Raw genomic sequence first — 22,255 nt, forward strand, 5'->3', positions numbered from 1 at the left:
GTTCTTCATACTTGTTTCTTTGTTCATTCACTGCTGGCTTGCCCCATATAGGCAGAGTACCACGAAGAAGCTGTGGGACTGGAGCTGTGGGTTGTTCCAGCATCTGCTGAGCTTGGTGCCAAGGCAGTTGCGGGGGGACTGGGAGAAGCCCTGCCAGGCTGCCTTCCTAACAGCATCAGTGCATTCAAGCACGCATTTTGCTTCTCTTGCTTTTCTCAGTGCTTCTGCACAATTAGATACGCCTTCCCAATAGCCTCAAAAGCTGAATGTGTTGCTGTGCTGGCTCTCTGGCTGAGAAGGGAAAGTGTCTGCCAGGTGAGTTGGGAGACTCGGAGAGGCTGATGGGGCCAGACAGATGTGTCCCTGCTGAGGGCTGGAGTGATGGAGGCTTGTCCCCATGTGCTGCTGCCTGAGACCATTCACTATCTGCATCCCATGGCTCTTGGTGCAAGTGTGCCAGTCTGGGCTGCTGGATTAGATATGCAGGTTTCTCTGAGCCCTGCGTGCTCCCCTGTGGGAATACCAGGGGTGTTATTGTCGTCGTGGGAAGGTGTAGCTTTCTACCTGTTAATAACTACATTGGAGAAGATTTGTTAAAGCTGTTAATTTAGCCTAAACATTTTGTGTGAGGGAGGTTCTAGAAAATTACAGTAATTGTAGCTGTCAGATGAAAACGTTTGCTGTGCCTGGAGGGAATGAGCCCGCGCCGTGCGGCTGCTGGCAGCGCTGCAGAGGGTTGGTGCTGCAGCTGGCGGCACAGGCTGCAGCAGGGAGAGCTGCACGTGTGTGCATGGGCTCCTCTCCCCAGAGAGAGCTCTCTGTGCCACGCTGTGTCTCTGAAGGACAGAGATTTAGTTGTATTTTTAAGGATTTACTTTATGGATTTGATGCTATTTATTTTGTGCACCGAGTTCATCGCCAGGTCTCTCTGCTTCCCACCAGTCAGGGCAGCGAACTTCCAGCAGATCAATGCACAGGCTGTGGATGGATGCTTTTGGATGCTGTTGGGAGTGGATAGGGAACTGGTGGCTCTGCAGTGGTAGGAGTGAGCCCTGCAAGGGTAAGCTGGGCAGCGCAGCTTCTACATTGCCAACTGGCCCTGCAGACGCAGCTCTGGCTCTGCCTCCTCCACGCTGTGGAACCGTGGCAAATCACACCAATCACAGCAAATCCTGCAGTCTCCCTGCTGCCTCCTTGTCCCACTTAGCAGTTCAGAGCAGTTTGGGCAGCAATATATGATCTCAGTGGGGGCTTTAGTCACACCCTGCCTCCCCCCCCAACCCCATCTTAAAAGCACATTGGGATAATTACAAAAGTCAGACAGGGGATGTGCATTTGGAGACTTGGGGGGGCAAAGCAATGTGTGAGCGAGCAGTGAGCCCATTTCAGAAGGCTGAATTCCTCGCATAGGCTGCATTTTCTGCCTTGGGTGTAGTGTTGCTGCCTGGCAGCCCTTCCAAGCTCGGGGCCTCCTGTGCCGCTGGGAGATGGGGAGGCCGCAGCGTTCCCTGTGCTGCTGGCACCCCTGGGCTCCCAGCCTTGGCACACAGCTTGGCTCCAGCTGGGCTGAGCATGTGAGTGGGAAGGGAGTGGTGAGATCCACTCCCAAAGGCGCAGTGTGGTGCTTTGGCACGTTGCTGGGGGCTGGGCACTGTAGTGCTCCTCTACTTCCTCAGCTGCAGTCCATCATTTTTACTGAGTGACCTTAAGGCACTCAGGTAAACTTGAAGCAAAGGAAACAGAGATGCTGACAGATTTCATCTTTTTAGAGGGGTCCCTGCATCCCTTTGTGCCATTTCCAGGCATGTTGAGCCTTTGGAGACTGACAAAGTGCTCTCGTTTACGCTCATAGGATAAAAAGAGTACAACAGCAAAAAGCACTATGCGTACAAGGAGGAGGTTGTTTCAATGGTGCCAACCTGAAAGTGCACTTGCATTTGATGGATTTTCTTCTAAACTCTTGGGTTCAGCAAAATATATTAACGTGAGCTTAAAAGATTGTGCAGTTCTTGGAAATTACTCTGCGTTCAGGTGCTCTGCAGAGTATATTTGATAACGTGCTTCCTCAGGCTAACACCACAATAAAGTATGGGCGAGTATGTTGCCAAGCTGTGGCTGGAGTTTTGGTCAAGAAGGTTGACATCTGGCTTTGTTCTTCCTCTTGCCCATTCTTGATCTGGGCTATACATGTGCTGTAATAAGCTAAGGGGGAACCTGTGCTTCCCTCTCTTCTGTTTCTCATTCTGTGTGTTGTTCCTCAATGGAGTAAACGCACAGACCAAGGAAGTGATATAGAAGAGCAACTGGCAAGACCAGCTAGTTGTCTTGTCTTCTCTGACACTGTTTCCTTCAAGGTTAAAATGAGGTGAGAAGCAAATTTGCAGATTGAAATGTTTCAGTTACTGTTCTTGGACTGCTGGGGGCTCGTATGGGATGAGAAAGGGAGGAATTGCAGTTCAGGGTTCACTTATAGCATACAGCCTTCCCTTAACTTGTGCTCCATAGCAGGTTTGCATTTCTCAGCAGGACCTGGAGTTCCTAACTTGCCTTCCTTTCTTCTTTTCCCAGCCTTGGCCCGCTTCTTCCAACAGCCGGAGTCACAGACAGTGGAAGAAAATGGCATGGCTCGGTTTGAGTGCCGGATCGATGGCTTGCCTTCCCCTGTCATCACGTGGGAGAAGGATCACGTGGCTGTTCCAGAAGAACCCAGGTGATGCCCTGATTGTTGTCCCATTTGTTTGAAGAAAAAAGAAAAAAAAAAATCCCAAACCTGACCATTTAGGATGTGAAAGTCTTACATAAAGAAGGTAGAATGAGGAGAGAAATGGTATGAATCAGTTTTCAAGCTGAAAACTAAGTGCTGTAAGAGCAGCACTTGCTGGAAGGATTCATGCAAATGAGCTGATAAAGCACAAAAACAAAGTAAGGCTTCCCCCAAACATCACCCGACTAACTGGAAAAAAAACCCGACCAAACAGCCCAAAGTGGCAATAAGAGCAAAACCATTCCCTTTTTTTTGTTACTTATTTCTTCTTCTGGAGCTTTTGCCAGACGGACCAAGTGCTCAGTCTCTAATAGTTTTGTTGAAATGAAATTGGGTAGAAATTGGCTAATGAGCGAAGTAATTAAATGAGACCTGCAGCTCAATTCTCTGGTGGTCTGGAAGGTCTGCACGCAAGGATGCACAATTTCAGCATGATTTTTATCAACCACTTACTCCTCATCCAGAGAGTTCAAGGGAAGTAGACACACGTACTAAAGAGCCTGAATGTGAATGGAGAAACTCGAGATCATCCCAGTTCTTACAGCACAGATTGTGCACCCTGTAAAAGCCCATGTGTGTGTAGAGCAGAGCACTGCAGTAGGGGCAGCCTGGGGGGCAGTCTTGTGCAAAGCTCAGTAGGTGGAAACCTTTAGGGGCATTGGATCCTGCTTGAGGAATGTTTCCCCAGCTGGCTGTGGGGTCTGGTGCGAGGGGCTGGATGTACTTGACAGAACACTGATGTCATTTTGCTTTAGTTTCAGTAGTGATTTTAGAGCCAGTCATTTTCTTCACTGTTCTCCCTCCCAGATTCATCTCGGTGGTGGTGATTCCTCTGGAGCTCTGTGTGTGCTCAGTAACATGGGGAATCTTTCCATTTGTTCTGCTCCTATGTATGAGGGTCATCTAGTAAAAGACCCCAAATTTTGTTTTGAAGGGAAAAGGTAAAAGAGTCCTGCAGCACAAAAGTTGCTTTTAATAATCAGAGTCAGTTACAGGCAAGGGAAGGGAATAAATCATAGGCTGGATAATAGGTGAACTGTAGACATCAGCTCTGTGTGGGATCAGTGACCGCGTTGTCCTTTAGTTTCTAAAAACTCATTTCTGTTCTGGAGATGGAGCTGTTTTCCCAAGAAGGTTAAGCCAGGAGTGGGAGAGAGGATGGGAAGGAGACGGGGATGTAAGATCTAGGAATAATATTTTAACAACAAATGGTTTCTGTTACATCCTTGAGTCTGAAGAGCAGCATCTGAGGGTTCTAGGGTTCATACAAAGCTATCGCTTTGTAAGGAGATGAAAATTCATTAATAAAAAAGCAAAGCAAAACAAAAGAAGGGATGGCAGAGGGAAGTGTGCCGTAGATAGGGCAATGGCTTTTTAATGAGACAGCTGGATGGATGTTGTGAAATTACTTGCTCGGAGATTGCTTTCAACACAGGCAGCCTGAAAATTGTTTTCCTTGTAAAAACCAGAGCGTAATCTCTGGCTGCAGATCTTGCTTTTTAAATCATGTTTTAGCTAATACGCTTTTTGAGAAGGATTTGCTTTCTTGTTGTCTCGTTGTTGTTGCTGGATTTAATATAACCGGCTTCTGAAGGAATTAAGTGAATTCCAGGAAATGCTGGCTGCCGACCAGACCTCTGTTATCCTTGTTATCCTCACCCCACCGTGCTGAAGGACCAGGCCTGGGGACTCCCTCCTGTGCACACCTCTGGTGAGCCCATGCAAGTGCAGCCCTTTGGGTATGCAGGCATCAGGGAGATGGCTCTGTATTCTGAATCAGCGCCATCAGATGTACGTACACAGCAGCTCTGGGGCTGTAGATTCAGCCTTTCAGATAATGCTCTTACACCGGTGCTCACGGTTTCTTTTATGACAGAACAATCACAGTAAACTGATAAAACTCATCATAGCTTTTTTCTCTTTTTTAACCTTTCTTTTTGTTTTCCCCTCATGTCAGTCTTGCATGCAACATGGTGGCACCTGAATGTGCTGAAGGCTGAGCTTAAAAAAAGCTTAGAGCACTTCCTTGCTTTTTTGGGTTGTTTAGGGCTGTTTTCACAACACCTTTCCCAGCCTGCTGAAGTTCAGGACAGAATCCAGTTTCTGCACAGGAGTAAGGCAGAATTATTTTGTAATCCTGGCTCTGAAATACGTTTAAAAAAAGAAAAGTCTTTTATCTGCAGCAGCTGCTGAGGGGTGGCTTGCAGGATTTTGCTGGGCTGCAGTTGCTTTGGGATGTAGCTGCAGCCTTTGGCATCGTCTCGTCTCTGTTGTACGTCTGGTTGAGTTTCACACCGGCATCCAAATTGCTGATTGTTTTCTGTAAAGCCAAAATGAATACTTGCTAAAAAATGGAGATCTTTAGGGACATGAATGTAAACGTGTACCTCAGATCGCGTGATCTGCAGTCAGTATTTGGCAGCAGCGTAGTGGGGAGAAGGGAAGAAAGGGAAGCGGGCTGTTAATGCTAGAATATTCTCTGCTATGTGCACAGTACAGCTGTGGGATCACAAAGAGCTTGAAGAAGCTTTATCGACTCGTAGAATAGCTTGAAGGCACTTCTGGACATTTTATGTTCCACATTTTCATTAATTACCTGGATGGTGGGACAGAGCCAACCATCAGCAAGTTCCAGGTGATAGAAACCAGGCAGAAGTGGCTGATAACTTGTAGGGCTGCCATACAGAGGGACTGGAGCAGCCTGGCCTAGCTGAGCCTTAGTGCAGATGAAGAAGGCTGTAGGTGTGAAGGCTGATGGTTTTCCAGAGGTCCTCCCAGGCTCCTTGATTCTGTGATACAGAATTGGAGTCTCTTTCATGTGGCTGTGAATTGCTTTGCGTAGTGCTTGAAATATGTCGATATTAATTATGGACTCAAAGAGCAGATGCACGACAAAAATAAATACTATCACAGTGGGAAGCTTTCCCTCCAGTGCTGAGAGGATGCAAATATTTGTCTTCTTCCTTTTGTGTCTTAATGAGGCATCCTTATAAGGGTTTTCAGGGTACCATGACTCCTCCTAGGGACTGTGGAGCCTGATCCTGAGAAAAGTATCTTGGAAACAGCGCAGGCAGTGATCTGGGGCAGTTGCCCTTGCTTATATGGGAAGCTTCAGTGAGGCTGTATTCTTAAATCAGGCTGCAGGATGGTGCACGTAGTGACAGGGTGGTCATGGGAGGAGCTCTGTTAGGTCTTCTGTGTCTGTTGTGCAGAAGACGAAGAAGTGAAGAGCTCAGACGGTGGCAGTTGAGGTCCAGGCTGGGTACTAGACTTGCATGGGGATATTCATCTCTGGAACATCTCTGCTAAGGGCAGGGATAGCATTTCCATTGCTGGAGGTTTAAGGCCCTGCAGGATTGGGTGAGCTGCTCTTGGTGACTCAAACTTAGGGTGGATCATCTCCTAAGGTCCTTTTGATTTCATGCTCCTGGCCTTCCAGCTGGGCTCAGCACCTGGAGAACCACATTTACTAATATCAGAAAGGCTGGCATTCATGGCTGTAACTTGTCTTTGTGCTGTTGCTGTGGAATAGCTGCTGTCTTTCCCCTTAGCAATTGCCTTTGAATGTGTCCTCTTCATAATGAAGACTGATAACCTAGAGCTGCCTGTCAAAGCTCGGCAGCTCTGTTTATAGAGGTTTGCAATTAAAAATGGATCTCATATATAATTAAAAAGGATCACGTAGGCTTTGCGCCTTGTATTCAAGAATAAAGAGGCTGCCATCTAGGAATCCAGGCAGAAAATGGAGATGCTGACAACCAGCTCCTAGTTTTATGCTAATTGCTAATCATCTGCTTTGTTCAGTATAATGCAGCAAGGATTGTGTTCATGTTGTGAGCCATGTAGCCACTGCGCTCCTTGGAGGTGTTCCCCAGTAGCTCCCCATGGGCAAATAAGGGATGCTGAATGCCTGGGTGTAAGTTTGCCAGCTCGTGAAAGCCAGGAGCTCTTGTGAGAACAAAAGTAATCAGCACAACCCAGGAATGGCACAGTTTCAGGCAGCTGCTCCCTGCAGAAACATTGTCCTGGCTGCTTTGGCCTGTGAAGGTGCGTCCGTCTGTCAGTTGGGTCTGTTTGTGTACATGAGGTGCAGCAGGAAGAAGATTCTGTGCAGTGTTTCTTTCCTCTGGCTCCCAACCTTTTGTGAACAGTAAGTGGTGAGGCTGCTCACAGCAGACTGTGTGCAAAGGCACTTGTGCACTTAGACGTCTACAAGTCTGTAGGCAGGAATGTGTGTGTACATTGTTTTCTGCTGTGCATTTGGTTTATGTCAGCAAAGCCCTGGTCTGCCAGAAGCTGATGCTGGGTTGTGAAGGCCCCAGCACCATGAATGGGTCTGAAGCTGCTGCCTTTTAAGAACCACCCGTTCTTTGAGCCACTGCGATGCCTCAGTCCCACTCTGCTGTGGTTACCGGGACCTGCAAGTGATACCTCTGAAGGAGAAAAGGCAGAGATAAAAGGGCTTTGAGCTGATGAACAACTCAGGCAAGGCGTATCCTGTCTAATGCTCTTCCTTTTGTTCACTCAGGTTTATAACTCTTCCAAATGGTGTCCTCCAGATTGTTGACGTGCAGGAGAGTGATGCTGGGGTGTACCAATGTGTGGCCAGCAATGCTGCTCGGAAGCGCTACAGCAACACTGCAGTTCTTAGTGTCCTGAAAGGTAAGGAGCTGGTGGGGATAGGACATGTGATCTTTAAGGTCCCCTCCAACCCAGGTCATTCTGTGATGATTCTGTGTGCATGCTGGGAAGTTGTACATGATGGCAAGGTGGAAGACTAGACGAAGATGACATGTATAAAGGAAGATGCACAATCTAGCAAAAGAAGCGGTCAGGAGATGGAATAATTAGCAGGGCTGTGTCTATCTCCTGAGGAGCAACACACTGACACCCTACTAGCACTGTGTCCATGTGGCTGGTTCACGGCCAAGCTGTGGGGAGGCTCCAGAGATATCTGTGCCATTTGGGAACACCCTCATCTGGGATTTCCACAAGTGACGCAGACTGAGCAGGGCTTTGCACGTGAGCTGTCCTTCGCCTCCCTGTCTGGGCCTCAGCCTCTGTGAGCATTTTTCTCTGTAAACCAAGAGCGTGGTGGGCAAGTCTGGGCAGGGGAAGAGAGCTGAGAGCCTTCATGCAGGGGGTCTCCAGATCCATCATCCTTCCCAGTGTTGTATAATCCCCATTCTGCAAGTGGATGAGATGACGAGGTCTGGCTGAGCTGTCCCTGCTCTCAGGATGGTGTCCCTCTGCCACGTTGATCTGCTGCTCGCTCTGAACCCTGTGTGTTTATTTGCCAGATTTCACCTTGAAAAGCTCTGAAATGCTTCCCAGCTTCTTTTGTCTTTGTTTAGAGATTTTTTTTTGCTTGGTATTCTGCTACCAGTGTATTTTCACAGAGATGGCTTTGCTGTTCATCCATCAGCAGGGAGTGTAATTAACTGTGGAGCCTGAGAATACACCTCTGATCAATGGATTGTGTCATGGAGGTAATCTGTGTGGAATCTGCAGAGAATTCATGAGCAGCTGAATGCTCTGTATCTAATTGTCAGCCCCTGCCAGATCCTCTGTGTGTTTAATGAAGCTCAGAGGCAAGGAGGGCGCTTGCTATGGGCAGTTCCACATTCCAGAGACTGCTCTGCCGTTGGGTCTGTTTTGATATTGATAAGTAATATTGATCAAGCTACAAAGGTGAATATGCTGTCCTTGGCATCATAACTTGTTCAGCATAATTGCATCTTGTACTGTGCAATGTTTAATCTGCTTTGCAAATGGAGGCAAGGGAAGAGGTTAAATGGGAAACGTTCCTTCTGGAGCAGCAGCCGGCCGAGCAGATTTCTGCCTGGAGTTCTCGCCCAAATCTCGCTTCTGCAGCACTGCACCACCCGCTGGCTGCAAAAACAAATATGCGAGGTTGAGTTTTTCACCAGATTGAGCTGATAGTGATGAAAAACATGCCTGTTAAATCTCCGGGGATTTTTATAATTGGGGAAAAGTATCTCCGAGACAGATGGGAAACTGTAGTGACCTGTGCAGGCCATGCGTTCCTGCAGCAATAACTGGCGTGGTATTGATCCTTTTGAGTTTCAGCATGTCCCCATCAGAGGCACATTTTTGGATGCCTGACGTAGCTTGAGGAGTTGTTTGCTCCCTGTTCAGGAGTAGCTGGTAGTAGTTGGAGTGAACTGTAAGGCAGAAATCCTTTGGTTGGAAGAGACTGGAGAAGGGATGTGAGAGAATGAAAAGAAAATAAGAAAAGCTCAAGGTACAGCTATTTAGTGTTGCTTGAGTTCCTTGTTGAGGCATTTCAGAGGCCAAACTATTCCATGTGTGCTGGCAGGAACAATGAAACAGTGTCGTGCGGTGATGACTGGGTGTGAGTGCTCCAGGTGGGCTTCAGGGCTGTGCTGCTTGTAAAGCACTGGGCTGGCAGGCTTCAGGCCTGGGAACTCCTTCTCATGCCTCTACTTCTGCCAGGCATTGCGGGGCTGAGCCGGCTGTATGTAGCAGAAGAATCTGTTTCCCTATAGATCTTCTGCCCAGTTGTTCTTTCTGTCCGTCCCCATCCCCGTTGCTGAGTGATGGATGGGAGTTGTTCCGTCTCCTTTGTTGAAGGCCTTTTCACAGGAGAGACAGCAATTAGCACAACCCCTTTCTATCACACTAAAACCCCACTAAACCCTCCCCAAAGTGTGATTTCCCTTGATCGTGTGCCTTCCCCAACACATGCTGAAGGCTGCACTGTGTGTCTGTGGCCATGCAGAGGCAGAGCAGAGCATGGTGGGCTGCGAGCCCTGCAGATGTTTGGGCTGTGCAGACTTCATGGTGTAAATTTCCAGACGTTCCCTGGGGAGTTGGTGTTGTGAGCAGCCGGAGAGCAGGACTCTGCCATTCAGCCCTGAAACGGAGCCTGCTGTAGGAATAGGAGCAGAGGGATAACTTGGATTTTCCCTTTGGATCACCACTGCTCCCAGCAGATGAAGCACCAAGCACATCTGGCAGTGCCATCCCTCCTCCCCTCAGGTGCTCCTGTCTCAAGGAAGGGTAGCAGAAAGGTTTGATCATCATGATGTGTGGTCTCAGCAGGTTGCTTTGCCAGTTGCTCCGCTTCTCCCTGCTGTGCCAATCACAGTGCTGGCTCCTTGTGCTGTTTCTTGACCCCACATCTATTGTAGTGTGGCCTGCATGCCTGCAGAAAGGTAAATATCCTCACAGCTTCACATCATAACAAAGCTATGGGCTGAGAAGAGTACAGGAGCTTGAAACAAAACTATCTTTACCCCATAACTCCAAAGGGATTTTACTTGGGTGAAAATCTTTGTCCCAGACCAGGCTGGCTACAATCAAAATGCCCAGGCAACAAGACATCAGTGCAGCAGTGTTGCCACAGTGGTCTCACAGCCATGTCTCACGTGATCCTATGGCTGCACTTGGATAAACACAGGAATGGGGAGTACAGATCTGCAGTGTAGATGCAGCAGGGCTGGGGGCTGCAGTGCGCAGGCCCCCAAGGAGCCTTCCAACAGATGAGCACGTCCTCCCTGAGCTGGGATTTAGTACTATGTTATTAGAGATGACACCACAAGATTGCCGTTGGCAGAACATCATTTACGCTGACAGTTGTAGCAGCTTGCTGCAGCGGTGTCCCAGGAAATGTATTTTTCAGTCAAGTATTTGTATGAAATACGATAACAGGGACTGAGCTCGGAGGCAGCTGTGAAACACCTTTGCATTTTGTGTTCTTTTGGTGTTCCTATTGCGGTGGCTTATTTGTGGGTGTTAAGGGAGAGCCAGGCTCTGGGTGCTGGGACCTGGGTGGCTTCTGCCCCCGAGGCTGTAGAACACAGCTAGAGGATGGGGCCAGCTTTGGGGCTCACTGGGAAGGTGGTGATGAAGTGAGCAGCACTCGCAGTTGGCCACCACCTCGGAGAAACAGACGTGCTGTTACCACAAGTGGGTTTTCAGTCCCTGCATGTGTGAATGACAAGCGGGATGCTGGGTTGGCTCTCAGCCTGAGCCCTGCCGACATGCTCTGCTCCCCTCGCAGCTTGGGATGCGGGTGCCGTGCAACACGGGGTGAGGGGGGTGTGGGGAGACCAAACGCTTTGCTGTGAGTGGTTGATTCAACCAACAAGTGATGAGAATCTTCTCTGAAGATGGGGGGGATCCCAGCTCTGACCTGCAACTGCTGTGTCCGTGTTCCTTGTCTCTTCTATTGGTTCCTTGTCTCTTCTATTGAGCACTGTCCTCTGCCTCTGTTCTCATGTAGCATCCTGGTTTTTTCTACCTCTGGCTCTTAAGCAGGGAATTGCTCTGCACTTGGCATCCCAAATTCTCACCCATGAGGACTATGTTTGCACACATTTCCCAGCCCAGGTTTCTGCAGGTAGCTGAAGATGTTCACATATTGGATCTGCTGGATTGTGAAAAACGCCCTTGATTCTTCCTTTGCGGTAGAAGATGCTAAGCCAACCATAGTAGTAAGTGCGAATTCAGAGGATGGCAAGATGAAGGAGGAGATGTACAGCACTTCTAGCTTAATAAATGAATCCATAAACTCAAAGTGACCTTCTGCCTAAGATGAACTGCAGGCTTTCATTCTGCCTCCCTTTTACTGAGCCTCGCAATGCCGAAGACTTCAAGCAGACATGGAGCAGGACTGAGAGACCACAGATTTTTGGTGAAACTTGTGAAGAGCTGGTGCAGACACTTAGCAGACACCCACCCAAACACCCAGCTCTTTCCTTGGCTGGGGTCAGTTTGGGGCCAGCACACATCACACCATGAAGATCTCCAAGGGAGAACTTCCTGTAGCTCGAGCATCAGCAGCCTGTTCCCGGGAGCCCGAGGGGGAATTTCAGATCAGCTGTCTGTGAAGTTCTGCAGGGCTATGATACGCTGTGCTCCTGACAGCTCCAGCAGCCCGCGGTGACAGAGGGTTTGATAGAAAACTCAGAGCCCTCACCTCCTATTAAGCAGAACAGCTAAACCCAGGGTTGGCACCAAAGTGAGTGGCAACAGAGGTGTCAAGGATAATCGAGCACAACAGGAGATGTGAGGCGGGGAATAGGTGAGCTGTTTCCAGGTCCTGGGGGCAAACTGGTCTCCCCCCCACACAGTTTTTGGGGTTGTGTTATAGGCAGCTCTGCCTCCAGAGATCGCAGCTGGCTGGATTTGGGAGTGGTTTGCAGTCGTCCTTGTTCTCCACCTGCAGCTCTTAATAATCCACATGTACTGCACTTCTGAGGCTTTTTGAAATAAGAGCTGGTGTTTGGTAAGGCTCTGGCTGAAGCAGTGTTTGAGCTGCAGGCTGCAGCCAGCTCTCCTCTGGGAGTCTTTTTGTGCTGGTGGATCCCTGTGGCACATCACAGTGGCACTGCAGGACTGCACCTGGCCTCTCCCGGGGTGTGTGAAACAGCTGTACCTGCCTGCTGAGCCTGGGAGGCAGCTAAGAATAGAGATAATAATTAGGTCAGCAGCTTGCAAAGGGCTTCGGGACAGCAAGGTGGATGTGGTTGGGTTCCTGATGGCACTTGTTAATTATTAATTGCCTGTGTTACTGCAGAGCCTTGGCCGTTAGTGATGCCCTGCAGCGCTTATGGTATCCTAACAGCTTGAGTGAGAATGCTGTGAGTGCCCAGAGATGCAGCAAAGCTTGTGTTCCCATTTCTTTAGGTGTGGGGCAAACCTAAGGCCCTGTCCTAAGTCCCATCAGCAAGAGATGCTCTTGCCCAACTCTGTGTCCAGTGCAGCTGAGGAGCAATGCTGCATGACCTGTGGATGAGAGTGAAAAGCAGAAGAGAACAGTGGGATCGGAGCAGGTGGTGTTACTGAGCACTGTATCTTCAGGCACTGCCTGACACAGATTGGGAATTGCTGCAGCACTCCAGCAAGTGTCCAACTGAAGCCGTTTGACACAAAACATGGATCTCACTAATGATCTTTCACCGTAGAAAGCCAGCTTTCCTTCCAGACTTTTCCTAGAAAAACAGATTTGCATTGTCCTGAGTTAATGCAGATGCATCCATCTGCTTTTAGCTCTTCCTTCCAAGTTGGCAGTCATCGTTTGCTGCCAGACTGTGTTATTGTAGGATCCCAGTGTGTTGTGTGTTTTGTGTTGGAAGCATAGCTTGTAGGAAGCCTTCTGCGTACCTGGCATCAGGAGACCGCACCACGAGGTAATTTCTCTTTTCAAAGCCATGCACGATGGTAACATGAGTGCCCATGGCTGGCAGCAGGAGTGGGACAAAGCACGAGCCTTGGTGACAAAGAAAGCAGGCTGTGTCCTTCTGCACAGCCCGGGGCCTCCAGCCTGTTCCCTCTCTGCTGTCGCTAGAGTTACAGATTACATGAATTGCAGATAGATCCAATGTTGCAAGTAGATCTGAATTGCAAATAGATCTGATGAAATAGGTGTCAGTCCCTGTGAAATGTCAGTCCCTGAGCACAGGCAGGAAGTTAGCGGAGTGAAATGGCTCCGGGCGCTGACACAAGCTGGGCTGACTGAGAAAGGAGGCGTTTCAGGGCTCGTGAATGTGTGAATGAGCCAGAAAGGCCTTCTGTGTGACCGTGTCTCTATCTCTTTTCTGCAGGAAAGGTAGCAGAATATCTTTGCCTACCTTACAGTTTGTTTTTCTGGGAAGTTTTTCCTGCAGCATCCTGGAAATTGGATATGTTGTCCTGGAGAATCCCCCTGGGAAAGGGCTGCTTGGTGTCAGGGTGTGTGACAGGTCTGCCCTGTGCTCAGTGCAGGGGTGACCCCTCACACCCAGCAGTGATGTTGCCTGCAGCTCTGGCCAGGCAGGTGCAGACAAGCAAGTTTTTTGCCTGCACACTAGCCTGAAGGCAGAGCCAAAATATGGAGACAGGCTGCTTTACTAGCGTGGAGCAGTCGTCAGCTAACTAACCATACTTGTGAGCATCTCTGTTAGGTGGTGAAAGCAGCTACAGGACAGCCTTTGTGTCCTGTGCTCTGCTCTGAAGCCCCTCTGTCACACTTTAATTACACACAGAGCTGGTATAATCAGTTATGATGGTTAAAGAAATGTGGGAATGTTCCCGCTGAATCCCAGAGGCTGGCAAGCTTGGGGCCCCAGGGCTGTTTGGGTTAAGCTGTCTGGGTTGTGGGGTGGGTTAGGGCTGGGAGCTGGGTTGGGGACTGCTCTGCCTTCTGCAAAGGGCTTCAGGTACCCCGAGGCACCACTGCTGTTTTCCTTTCTTCTGTCTGACCTAGGGGTTAAATCCTGCTGTGTACTGAGGGACTTTCTGACAAGGAGTTTTGCATGAAGATCTATGAAAAGGTGCCAGGCCTGGTGAAAAGCTTATTAAATGATAGTTTTTATCTGCAATGCTAATCAGTGACACTTGAACACTTGTGGCCGTTGCCTTCTGACTCTCAAAGCTCTATGCAGCATATCTTCATGCTTCTGCGAATGCAGACGCATGGCCCCAGCCCCTCAGCTAACTGGGGCCTCCAGCAGGAAAGCAGAACCCCAGTGCTGGTCGGCAGCAGCCGCTCCATGCCGTGGGGCTCTCAGCTCCTGTTTATTTTGCCTGGCTCCTGCTCGGAGCAGCGAAACGTGGGCGCTTCCAAGCTGGGGAAGCGAGCTGGAATTCCTCGTGCAGTCTGGCTGGCTCCAGTCCCTCTTGGCGTAATGAAGAGCAGTTCCAACTGCGTGTACGCAAACAGAGAGCCAATGTTGACAGCTTTACAGGAGGAGGAGTGGTGGGCAAAGCACGCTCCGGCTGCTTTGCAGCAGAGCTGAACGTCTGCTGGATGCATGAAGTCCTGTACTCTGAATGCTCCGTGGTTTGGGTGGGGGAGAGCCCCCTAAAAGTGCTGGGCAGATCCTGGAAACCTTCCACTGCTCATCCTCTCCTGAGCATCTGGTTACAAGCAATTTCTGGGCTGAAATCTCTCAGTTGTATTAAGTTGAGGGCAATGAAAGTGGAGTGCCTGTTGGCCCCTCTGCTGTCTGGGCTGTCACCGTGTGCCCCCAGGCTCCACACAGGGCACCAGGAGCTGGGAAAAGCCTTTCTGAAGCTGTTTCTCACAAGCCAAGCACAAAGCAGTTCCTTGAGCAGCTCCTGCTGCTGTACTCAGCTCTGTGGAAGCCATGGCATGTGCTGGTCTGGTGTCTGAGGACTGTGTCAATAGAGTAAATGGACACTCCCTGCCCAAACTCGTTAGTATATACATTAAGTCAAATAAGTGTAATCTTGTAATTAAACTCTGCACTTCACTTATGCATACGTAAGGGCAGCAGGTTTTGTGGAAGGTGGGCTGCACTGTGTGTTCGGGAGCTGTTAGCTGACTTGGCTGGGGATTTTGTGATAGCTGGAGACACGAGGGCTGCGTGTAGAGGTCTCTTAATAGCTGTAAAAGTGATTGGATTTCTGTGTTTTAATCATTTATATGTGTTTCTTTGTATGATGTTTAAAGGTGGCAGGAGATGTGTGCGGCAGCACTGACTTGCTGAGGAGGAAGACAGATTCCATCCCTGTTCAAAAGGCAGAGAGAAATTCTTCTGTGTCAGGTTTCCCATTCCATTTTTGCACTGCCTAATTCGTAACTGTTTACAAAGTGTTTTGAGGGTGTGAGGTGATTTGACAATGCATGCCCCATTTACCAAGCTGCTTTATGTTATTGGGCAGGAGAAAAGCACTTGGCTCATGACACACTGGGGAAGCCGGGGTGTGTGAGGAGCAGTACTGGGGCTGTTCTGGATGTCGCTGGGGTTGGTCCTCTCTTGGCTCCTTGCTGTGAAGTGGTGCATTGCTGAGCTCAGGTGAGGGCAGCTGCGCAAGAAGAAATTCTTGCTTGCATGCTCAACTTTGAGACCTGATGTCACTGATATTGCCCCTAAATCAGGTACATCAGCGTGTCAGTGTACGGCCTGGCAAGCATCCTGCCTACATATTTTGCATGCCGGTAACCTCCTGCTCTGGGTATAGAACAGAAATAGAAATAAATCACAGTTAACTTCCCAGGACAATGTGAACAGAGAAGGAAGATGGGTGTGGAGGATGTTTTTCTCTTCTGTTGCTGCTGTCAGCACTCTCCCTGCATGATCCAGGAGGTCTGTGAGCTGAGAGCTGGGATTAGGTGATGCTCAGCAAACAGTGCGCCTGCATTTTCAAAGGTGTGTGCTTTGCAATGGGTAATTTGCTCCTTTATTGTCTGCAGAATAACAGCAGTGACAGCATTGACTTTCCCTAATGAACAGCTGCTCAGTGCTAGGATCTATTCCCGGAGGAGACTCGCAGGAGTGAATAAGGTTTCATGCTCCTCCTCTGGAGAGGGTGAGAAAGTTCTCTGAGCAGAAGATTGTTGCTTGATCGTTGGGTGTCTCCAAGTCTTGAACTGCTGACAGCTGAGAGCTGAATGTGTCGCCCCTCAAGTCATGTTTCACCTGCAGCAGTTTTGCCGAGGCAGGGTGTTTATGGAAGCAGGAGAAGACGTGTTACTTCCCGGCCAGAACCATCTTCTTGTCACTGCAAACAACTGTCGCAAATTGGCTGAACAGAAACCACTTTCCTCCTGTTGCTCTGCCTGAATTCTTAGCGGATGCTCTGCACTAAGAAGAGCAGGGAGGTGGGAGAAGAGAGCTGATGAATTATGGATGCACTGGAGGCAGAGCCGGGTTGTAGGCTCTGTGAGTTTCAGATCGCTGCTGTATGTTACAACTCCAGCTCAAACTTCAAATAAACATTTTGTGCTTTCCTGAGCAGCTCCCCGTGGTGCCTCCCTTCACATCCCTGCTCACTTTCCCTTCTCTTTGAGACTCTACAGAACTGTTTCTTATACTGGGCGGCTTGTGCAGAGCCTCATGTGCTCCCCTCACTGCATCCATTTGATTTCTGCACTGCACCTGATGCCACGCTCCGTGTTGTGTGAGTGATGGTGTGAAGGAGGGGAGCACCTGAATTCAGCCAGAGTGTGCTGAGTTGTGATGGGAAGGTGGAAAAATGCATAAATGCTGAGAAATGGGCTGTGTTGAGTCACTTGTGAACAGGAAAACTTAGGAGACACTTGGGAGTATTTCTGCATGTTGTCAGTAAGTCTTGTTCCTTATGCTGAGTTGGCATCTTTGTGTCTCCCTGTGCAGACACAAATGCGGGGACATGGTGGCAAAATGTACAGGAATAGAGCCTTCATCTCAGCATTTCCCAGTGCCCAGAGCGCTGCTCATTCAGCTAAATTGATTCAGAGACAAGTCTGTGAAGGCAGAGGTGATGGTGAACTTTTCTGGGAATTCATGGCTTGTGCCTTGGGCTGTGCAGAGCTTTTGCCTAGAGCAGCCCTACTGCTTGGAGAGACCAGACAAAGCTGGGGGCTCGGAGGGGAATCTCAAACCCCAAGTTTTAAATAGCAGCACTGCGGAAGCTTTTAGTACTCGGAAACAGACTGCATGGTGCAGATGTGTTCAGTGACCTGTTTTGTTCAGGCAGTGAAAGATGTCTTGAAACTGCAGCTCCCTTTTCCTTTGGTTCTAACAATGTTCCCTCTTGACCTGAAATTATTTCAGTGGCAATGGAGACAAATACTCCAGTTGGTTTTGCTCTCTGATGTTTGTCAGACGGCGCTGAGCAGAGGTTTTCCTGGTTAACTGAGTACTGTTCTTGGGAACTCTTCAAACCAAACCAAACCCAGTTCTGGTGCTGCAGGAGGTCGGGGCTCTGACCTGTGTGGTGATGAGGTCCCTGAACCCTCCACAGTTTGAAGTAACTCCTTCTTGCCCCTGTCCTGCCCCATGTTGTCCTTCTGCAGCTGGATGTGATGGCTGTTAGGCTGAAAGCATCTGCAGGTATGAGTGATGTGCATAGCAAGTGCAATACAACAGAGCAAAGCCCTGATCAGTGCAGCCAGCTCTTTTTGCTGGTGTTTGTACAGGGTTGGTGTGCAGCTCGGTGTGCCCAGCCATGGTCCCAGCTGGTCTCTGCTTCCATCTGCTGGTCAAGCACAGGCTCCTGCTCTCCCTGCTCTCCCTTGGCGATTGTACTCGCTGCATTTAATACTCATCCTACTACAGATGGAAGTTCCTTTCACGTCTGTATGGGCTGAAAGAAAATCACAGCGATACCAGCTCTCTCTGGTAAGACTTGTGCACTGAGTGGATGGCTGCAAGGCTGGAGATGTGCTGAGCACAACATGTTGGGTGCTGTGGTGTGCAGTCACAGCAGCCTCAGAAGGGAAGTACATTAGAAAAAGGGCAAGGAAGGCATGGTGCTTTGATATCTCCCTCAATGTCTGACAGTTGGAGATGTAGGGACATCCTGGGCTGGGGACTGCAGTGAGCGTTTTGGGTTTAACCATCCTGGTGTGCTTGAACTTTATTGTTTAAAACCCTGCAGCATCCTAAGTGAGCTTAACTGCAGGCTGTGCAAAAAGCTGCTGTATCTGTGTTGGACCTGCTCCACAGCTTTCTCTGCTCCATCCTGGGAGCACCTGGAGCAGGCCCAGGAGCTCCTCATGCTACATGACTCCTCTGCAGTTATTTCTCCCTTCCTGAGGACAAGTACAGTGTCCCTCAGAGCTGAATGTTTCTGGGAGAGCTGGTAAAAGAACCTTGCTGCTGTCAAAGGTCATGAACAGTCTGGTCTTCTCAAGCATGCTCCGGTTGTTTTAATCTGACAACAGAAATCTGGCTGCTGCAAAGGCATTTCCTTCACCTTCCCTTAACCTCTGCTCAGTAGTGGTAGACACAGAAGGTTCATTTCAAGCAAAAAATCCCCATCCATTTCTCAAGAAATTGTGCAATGCAGCCTATAAATCTTCATGTAAATGTTGCTTGACTTTACGTGTTGGCCATTTGTCTTTGCACCTATCAGCTAAATAGCGTGCTCTCCTCCGGATGCGGAGTGACTGAGTCAGTCTCTGTGCCTGAGGTGAAGGCCTGGGCACTGAGTCTTGACCTCTTTGTTTCAGTTCACGACACGTCTGGGCATCAGAATTCCTTTAGCCAGGATGTTAGATTCTTTCTGAACTGTTAAAGTGCCTTGGCAGAAGATATGCTGTGTCCTGAGCAGTAGCTGTGCTCGAGGGTAGCAGTGTCTTAGAATTAGAGGTTGGAAAAGACCTCGAAGATGATGAAGTTTAACCATCAACCCATCAGTACCATCCCTGCTAAACCGTGTCCCTGAGTGCCATCTGATTAACAAACAAATTAGGAAGACTTGATAAAAGTTCTGGGCTGAAACTCTTTTTATGATCTGCGTGAAAATCCTGATACTAACTTCTATTGGTGTTGATATGATGCGAATAAATCTTTAGGGCACCTCTGTGTTCATTTCCTAAGGAAAAACAGTGCTGTCATGTGAAAACAAGACTTGTTTTTCTCTTCCATCTAGGCATGAGACAACACACGTGAGACAGCAGGGGAGCATGGCTGGGTCTGATGTTCTTTGCTTCTCTAGACTCTTCTCCATTGGGAACAACAGCCTTTTCTTTTTGTTTTTGGCATTAGGTTCCCAGCCAGCAGGAGGAGATGTCACCATCATTGCTGCTCCGGAGAACACCACGGTGGTGGCAGGGGAGAGTGTGGTGATGGAGTGTATGGCAGCTGCTGATCCCACCCCGTTTGTCTCCTGGATACGGCAGGGTGAGTGCAAGGGACGGAATGCAGCCTCTGTCAGCAGGAGGAACCGGGGCACTCGTTTTCAGAACTTATTAGAAGGCAGACAGGTCAGTGGGACAAGATGAGGGTCTTTCACATTGCTGCCTAATGACGCAGGTAGTGTCATGGTGTAGGATGTCCACAATAACTGAGATTACTGATTAAATCTAGAAGGTTACAAAGCACACAGTTCACCTCCTATCTGTTTGACCTGTGAAATACATGAAGTTTTGGTGTCTGGATGCCTTTGGATCTAAACTGGTCATACTCATTGTAGGAGTTTGAGCAGTAGTAAAGGTCATGAGATGGGGTCGGGTCTCTGCCACTCCTCCAGTGACTCAACTTAGTGGGGACTCTGGAATCTGCCATTGCCTTGGAGAAAGAACTTGTATTATCTTGCAGGATTATAAAACAGGGTAAGAGCTGTTAATCATTGGAGTAGCCGTGAGCTGGGAGTGTTGCTGGGAAGGTTTTGTTCTAAAATCCTACTGTGTTCAAATTAGTGGCTTTTGTTTTTTTCTGCTTTTGTTTTCCCCGGCATAATGTGAGGACTGAGAAGATGCTCAGATCTCATTAGAGGTGTACAAATGAGCCAGACTGGCATACGTTACCCAGGGCTGACAGCCCGAGTCACGAGTGTCACTTCAGCAGTGTCACATCGTCCGACGCTTCAGAGGCTCTGAGCGAGGCCATTTGCAGCTCAGGGATTGATTCTCTCCCAGAAAAGGCTCTCAGTCATTTTCACAGATCCGACTCATGATTTAAGACTCCTTTCCCCTGTAACCATTCATTGTGGTTGGTCTTCAGCCCAGACTTGTCCACAGGCAGTGATTTTTAGTGTACACAAATATTTCCTCTTCCCTTCAAAAAAGGAGCAAAAACAGCCTCACGGGACACAACTTGGGAAATCAAATCAGCGAGGATTACGTGTTCTGGCAGCAATGTTTCTGTTTCATCCTGTGCACTTCACAATTAGAAAGAACCGTTTTTCCCATGCTGCACCACTTGTTGCTATACTGAATACTGCTGATGCTCAGAGTAGATATTATCAGAGCTAATTATTGCTGTGATTTATTTTTTTTAATTGAGGGAAAGAAAAGGGAAGGGATTGAGCCCTGGGCAACCTGATTTAGCTGTTCATGTCCCTGTTCATTGCAGTGGAGTTGGAGTAGATGACCTTTAAAGGTCCCTTCCGACTCTAAGGATTCTGTGATTCTATGAATTGGCTGATGAAGCAGTTCCATGCATGCATTCAAGTGCTTCTTCACTATTTTCAAGTGTTTGCTTGCTCCCCTCTGCTTTCCAGCACAGACTCTTCAGGTTGGAAGGGATAGGTTAATTGTAATAGCAATTCTGTGTTATGCAGAGAAGACAGCAGTAAGGAACAGGTTGGGTTGCTGGAGGATTAGCCATGTGGGTAACACAGGGTTGTATCTCCAAGTTGTCAGTTTGGCTCTTGCCAGCCCTGGTGGGGTCAGCTAATTGCTACCATCTGGAGTTGGATTTTCAAACCGTTCCTGTGCGAGTGGGGTGTGCTGATTCTCTCCTCCTGTGAGTATGCAGCCACTGAACTGTGAGGCCACCTGAAGCTCCATGAAATAAATGGAGGGGGCAGAGAATCTGATCTCAGCTGTGTTCCCTGCTGATGGTGCTAAGCAGGCACAGCTGCTCTGGTTCAGCTGAGTCTGTGAGGGCAGAGGAATGATGTAGGTTTTGCTGCTTGAGGCGCACATTTATCTGCAGCTGGAGAGGGATGAGAGTAATGTTTGCAGATACAAACTATCTGACTCTCTCAATCCAGTACCTTCTGCCAGAGCTGGTGGTGGGTTCCCAGTTGCCCAGCTGTGCCTCTCCTTGACCATGCTGTGTTTGTCCAAATTCCAGCCCCTGGCTGGATCCTCAAGACATTTCCTTCTTCTCCACAAGCTGTCTTGCCTAAATTTGGGTTCACTTCCAGGACCCAGAAGATGGAAGATCCCCACGTCATTCGCAGTCCAGTATTTTCTGACATTTGCATTAACATGTGAGGGGAGATGTGCATTTCTGCATGGGGATCAGCAAGGAGATCCAGCAGTTTTTCCAAAGGGTATATCATGGCATAGCATTCCCTCAAATGTGCTATTCCTAGAGGATCTCATTCCAGGTGCACTCTTCACACTACAGACTATTTTGATTTGAAATTAGACTTTTTTGATTATTGCTAAACTAAACCTTGAGGCAGTTTTGACTGGGGCTGATTGATGCTCAGCCATGTGATGAGGAGCGGCCCAGCAGTAACATTCCTCTGGGCTGGGTCTGGGATTTGGGGTCTCTGTTTAGAACTTCCTCCCATATTTGTGCTTGTTTCTTCCTGCAGACGGAAAGCCTGTTTCTACAGATGTGATTGTGCTGGGTCGGACAAACCTCCTCATTCCTTCCAGCCAGCCCCATCACTCTGGAGTCTACGTTTGCCGTGCTAACAAACCCCAGACCAGGCAGTTTGTTACAGCCGCAGCTGAGCTCCGGGTTCTGGGTGAGTGGAGAGCAGAGTAACTGCTGCAGAGAGAAATGCTGCTGGGTAGCTGTGGATTACCTGGTCTGGCATCCGGAGCCCTCCAAGAGGTTATGTTTGTGATCCCTGCTGGGGAGGAAGGGAGCCAGGTTAGAGTCAGAAGGCCCTGTGCTGGGATAGCTCTCAGTGGGAATGTAACCTTTTTAATTTGGGGTTTAGTTCCTTGTATTTACTGAACCATTTTATGCCTTATTCCTGTTCTCCAGGGTTTCCCTGTGGAAATCTGTATCAGAAATTAACTTTCAGTATTGTGGAATCCAGGAGGGAGAACAGCCTAGGATCAGGGAATGCAGCGCATGATTGATACGGAATTTATTTTTCCTT

The 22,255-nt window shown here is 48.8% G+C and overlaps 1 protein-coding gene across 3 annotated transcripts in view; it reads left to right on the forward strand.

The window, feature by feature from the left end:
• IGDCC4 (immunoglobulin superfamily DCC subclass member 4) overlaps positions 1-22,255 on the forward strand; it is a 70,674-nt gene that overhangs the window by 26,808 nt on the left and 21,611 nt on the right. For all 3 annotated transcript variants that reach the window (XM_085515214.1, XM_015873267.3, XM_015873268.3), the window contains exons 3-6: positions 2,569-2,710; positions 7,293-7,426; positions 19,231-19,365; positions 21,737-21,892. In XM_085515214.1, coding sequence (XP_085371340.1) covers positions 2,569-2,710; positions 7,293-7,426; positions 19,231-19,365; positions 21,737-21,892 — 567 coding nt within the window. The remainder of the gene's footprint in view (positions 1-2,568; positions 2,711-7,292; positions 7,427-19,230; positions 19,366-21,736; positions 21,893-22,255) is intronic.

The sequence above is a fragment of the Coturnix japonica genome, chromosome 14, assembly GCF_054131305.1.
Source record: "Coturnix japonica strain WE chromosome 14, WE-NBRP24, whole genome shotgun sequence".
NCBI classification, from domain to species: domain Eukaryota; kingdom Metazoa; phylum Chordata; class Aves; order Galliformes; family Phasianidae; genus Coturnix; species Coturnix japonica.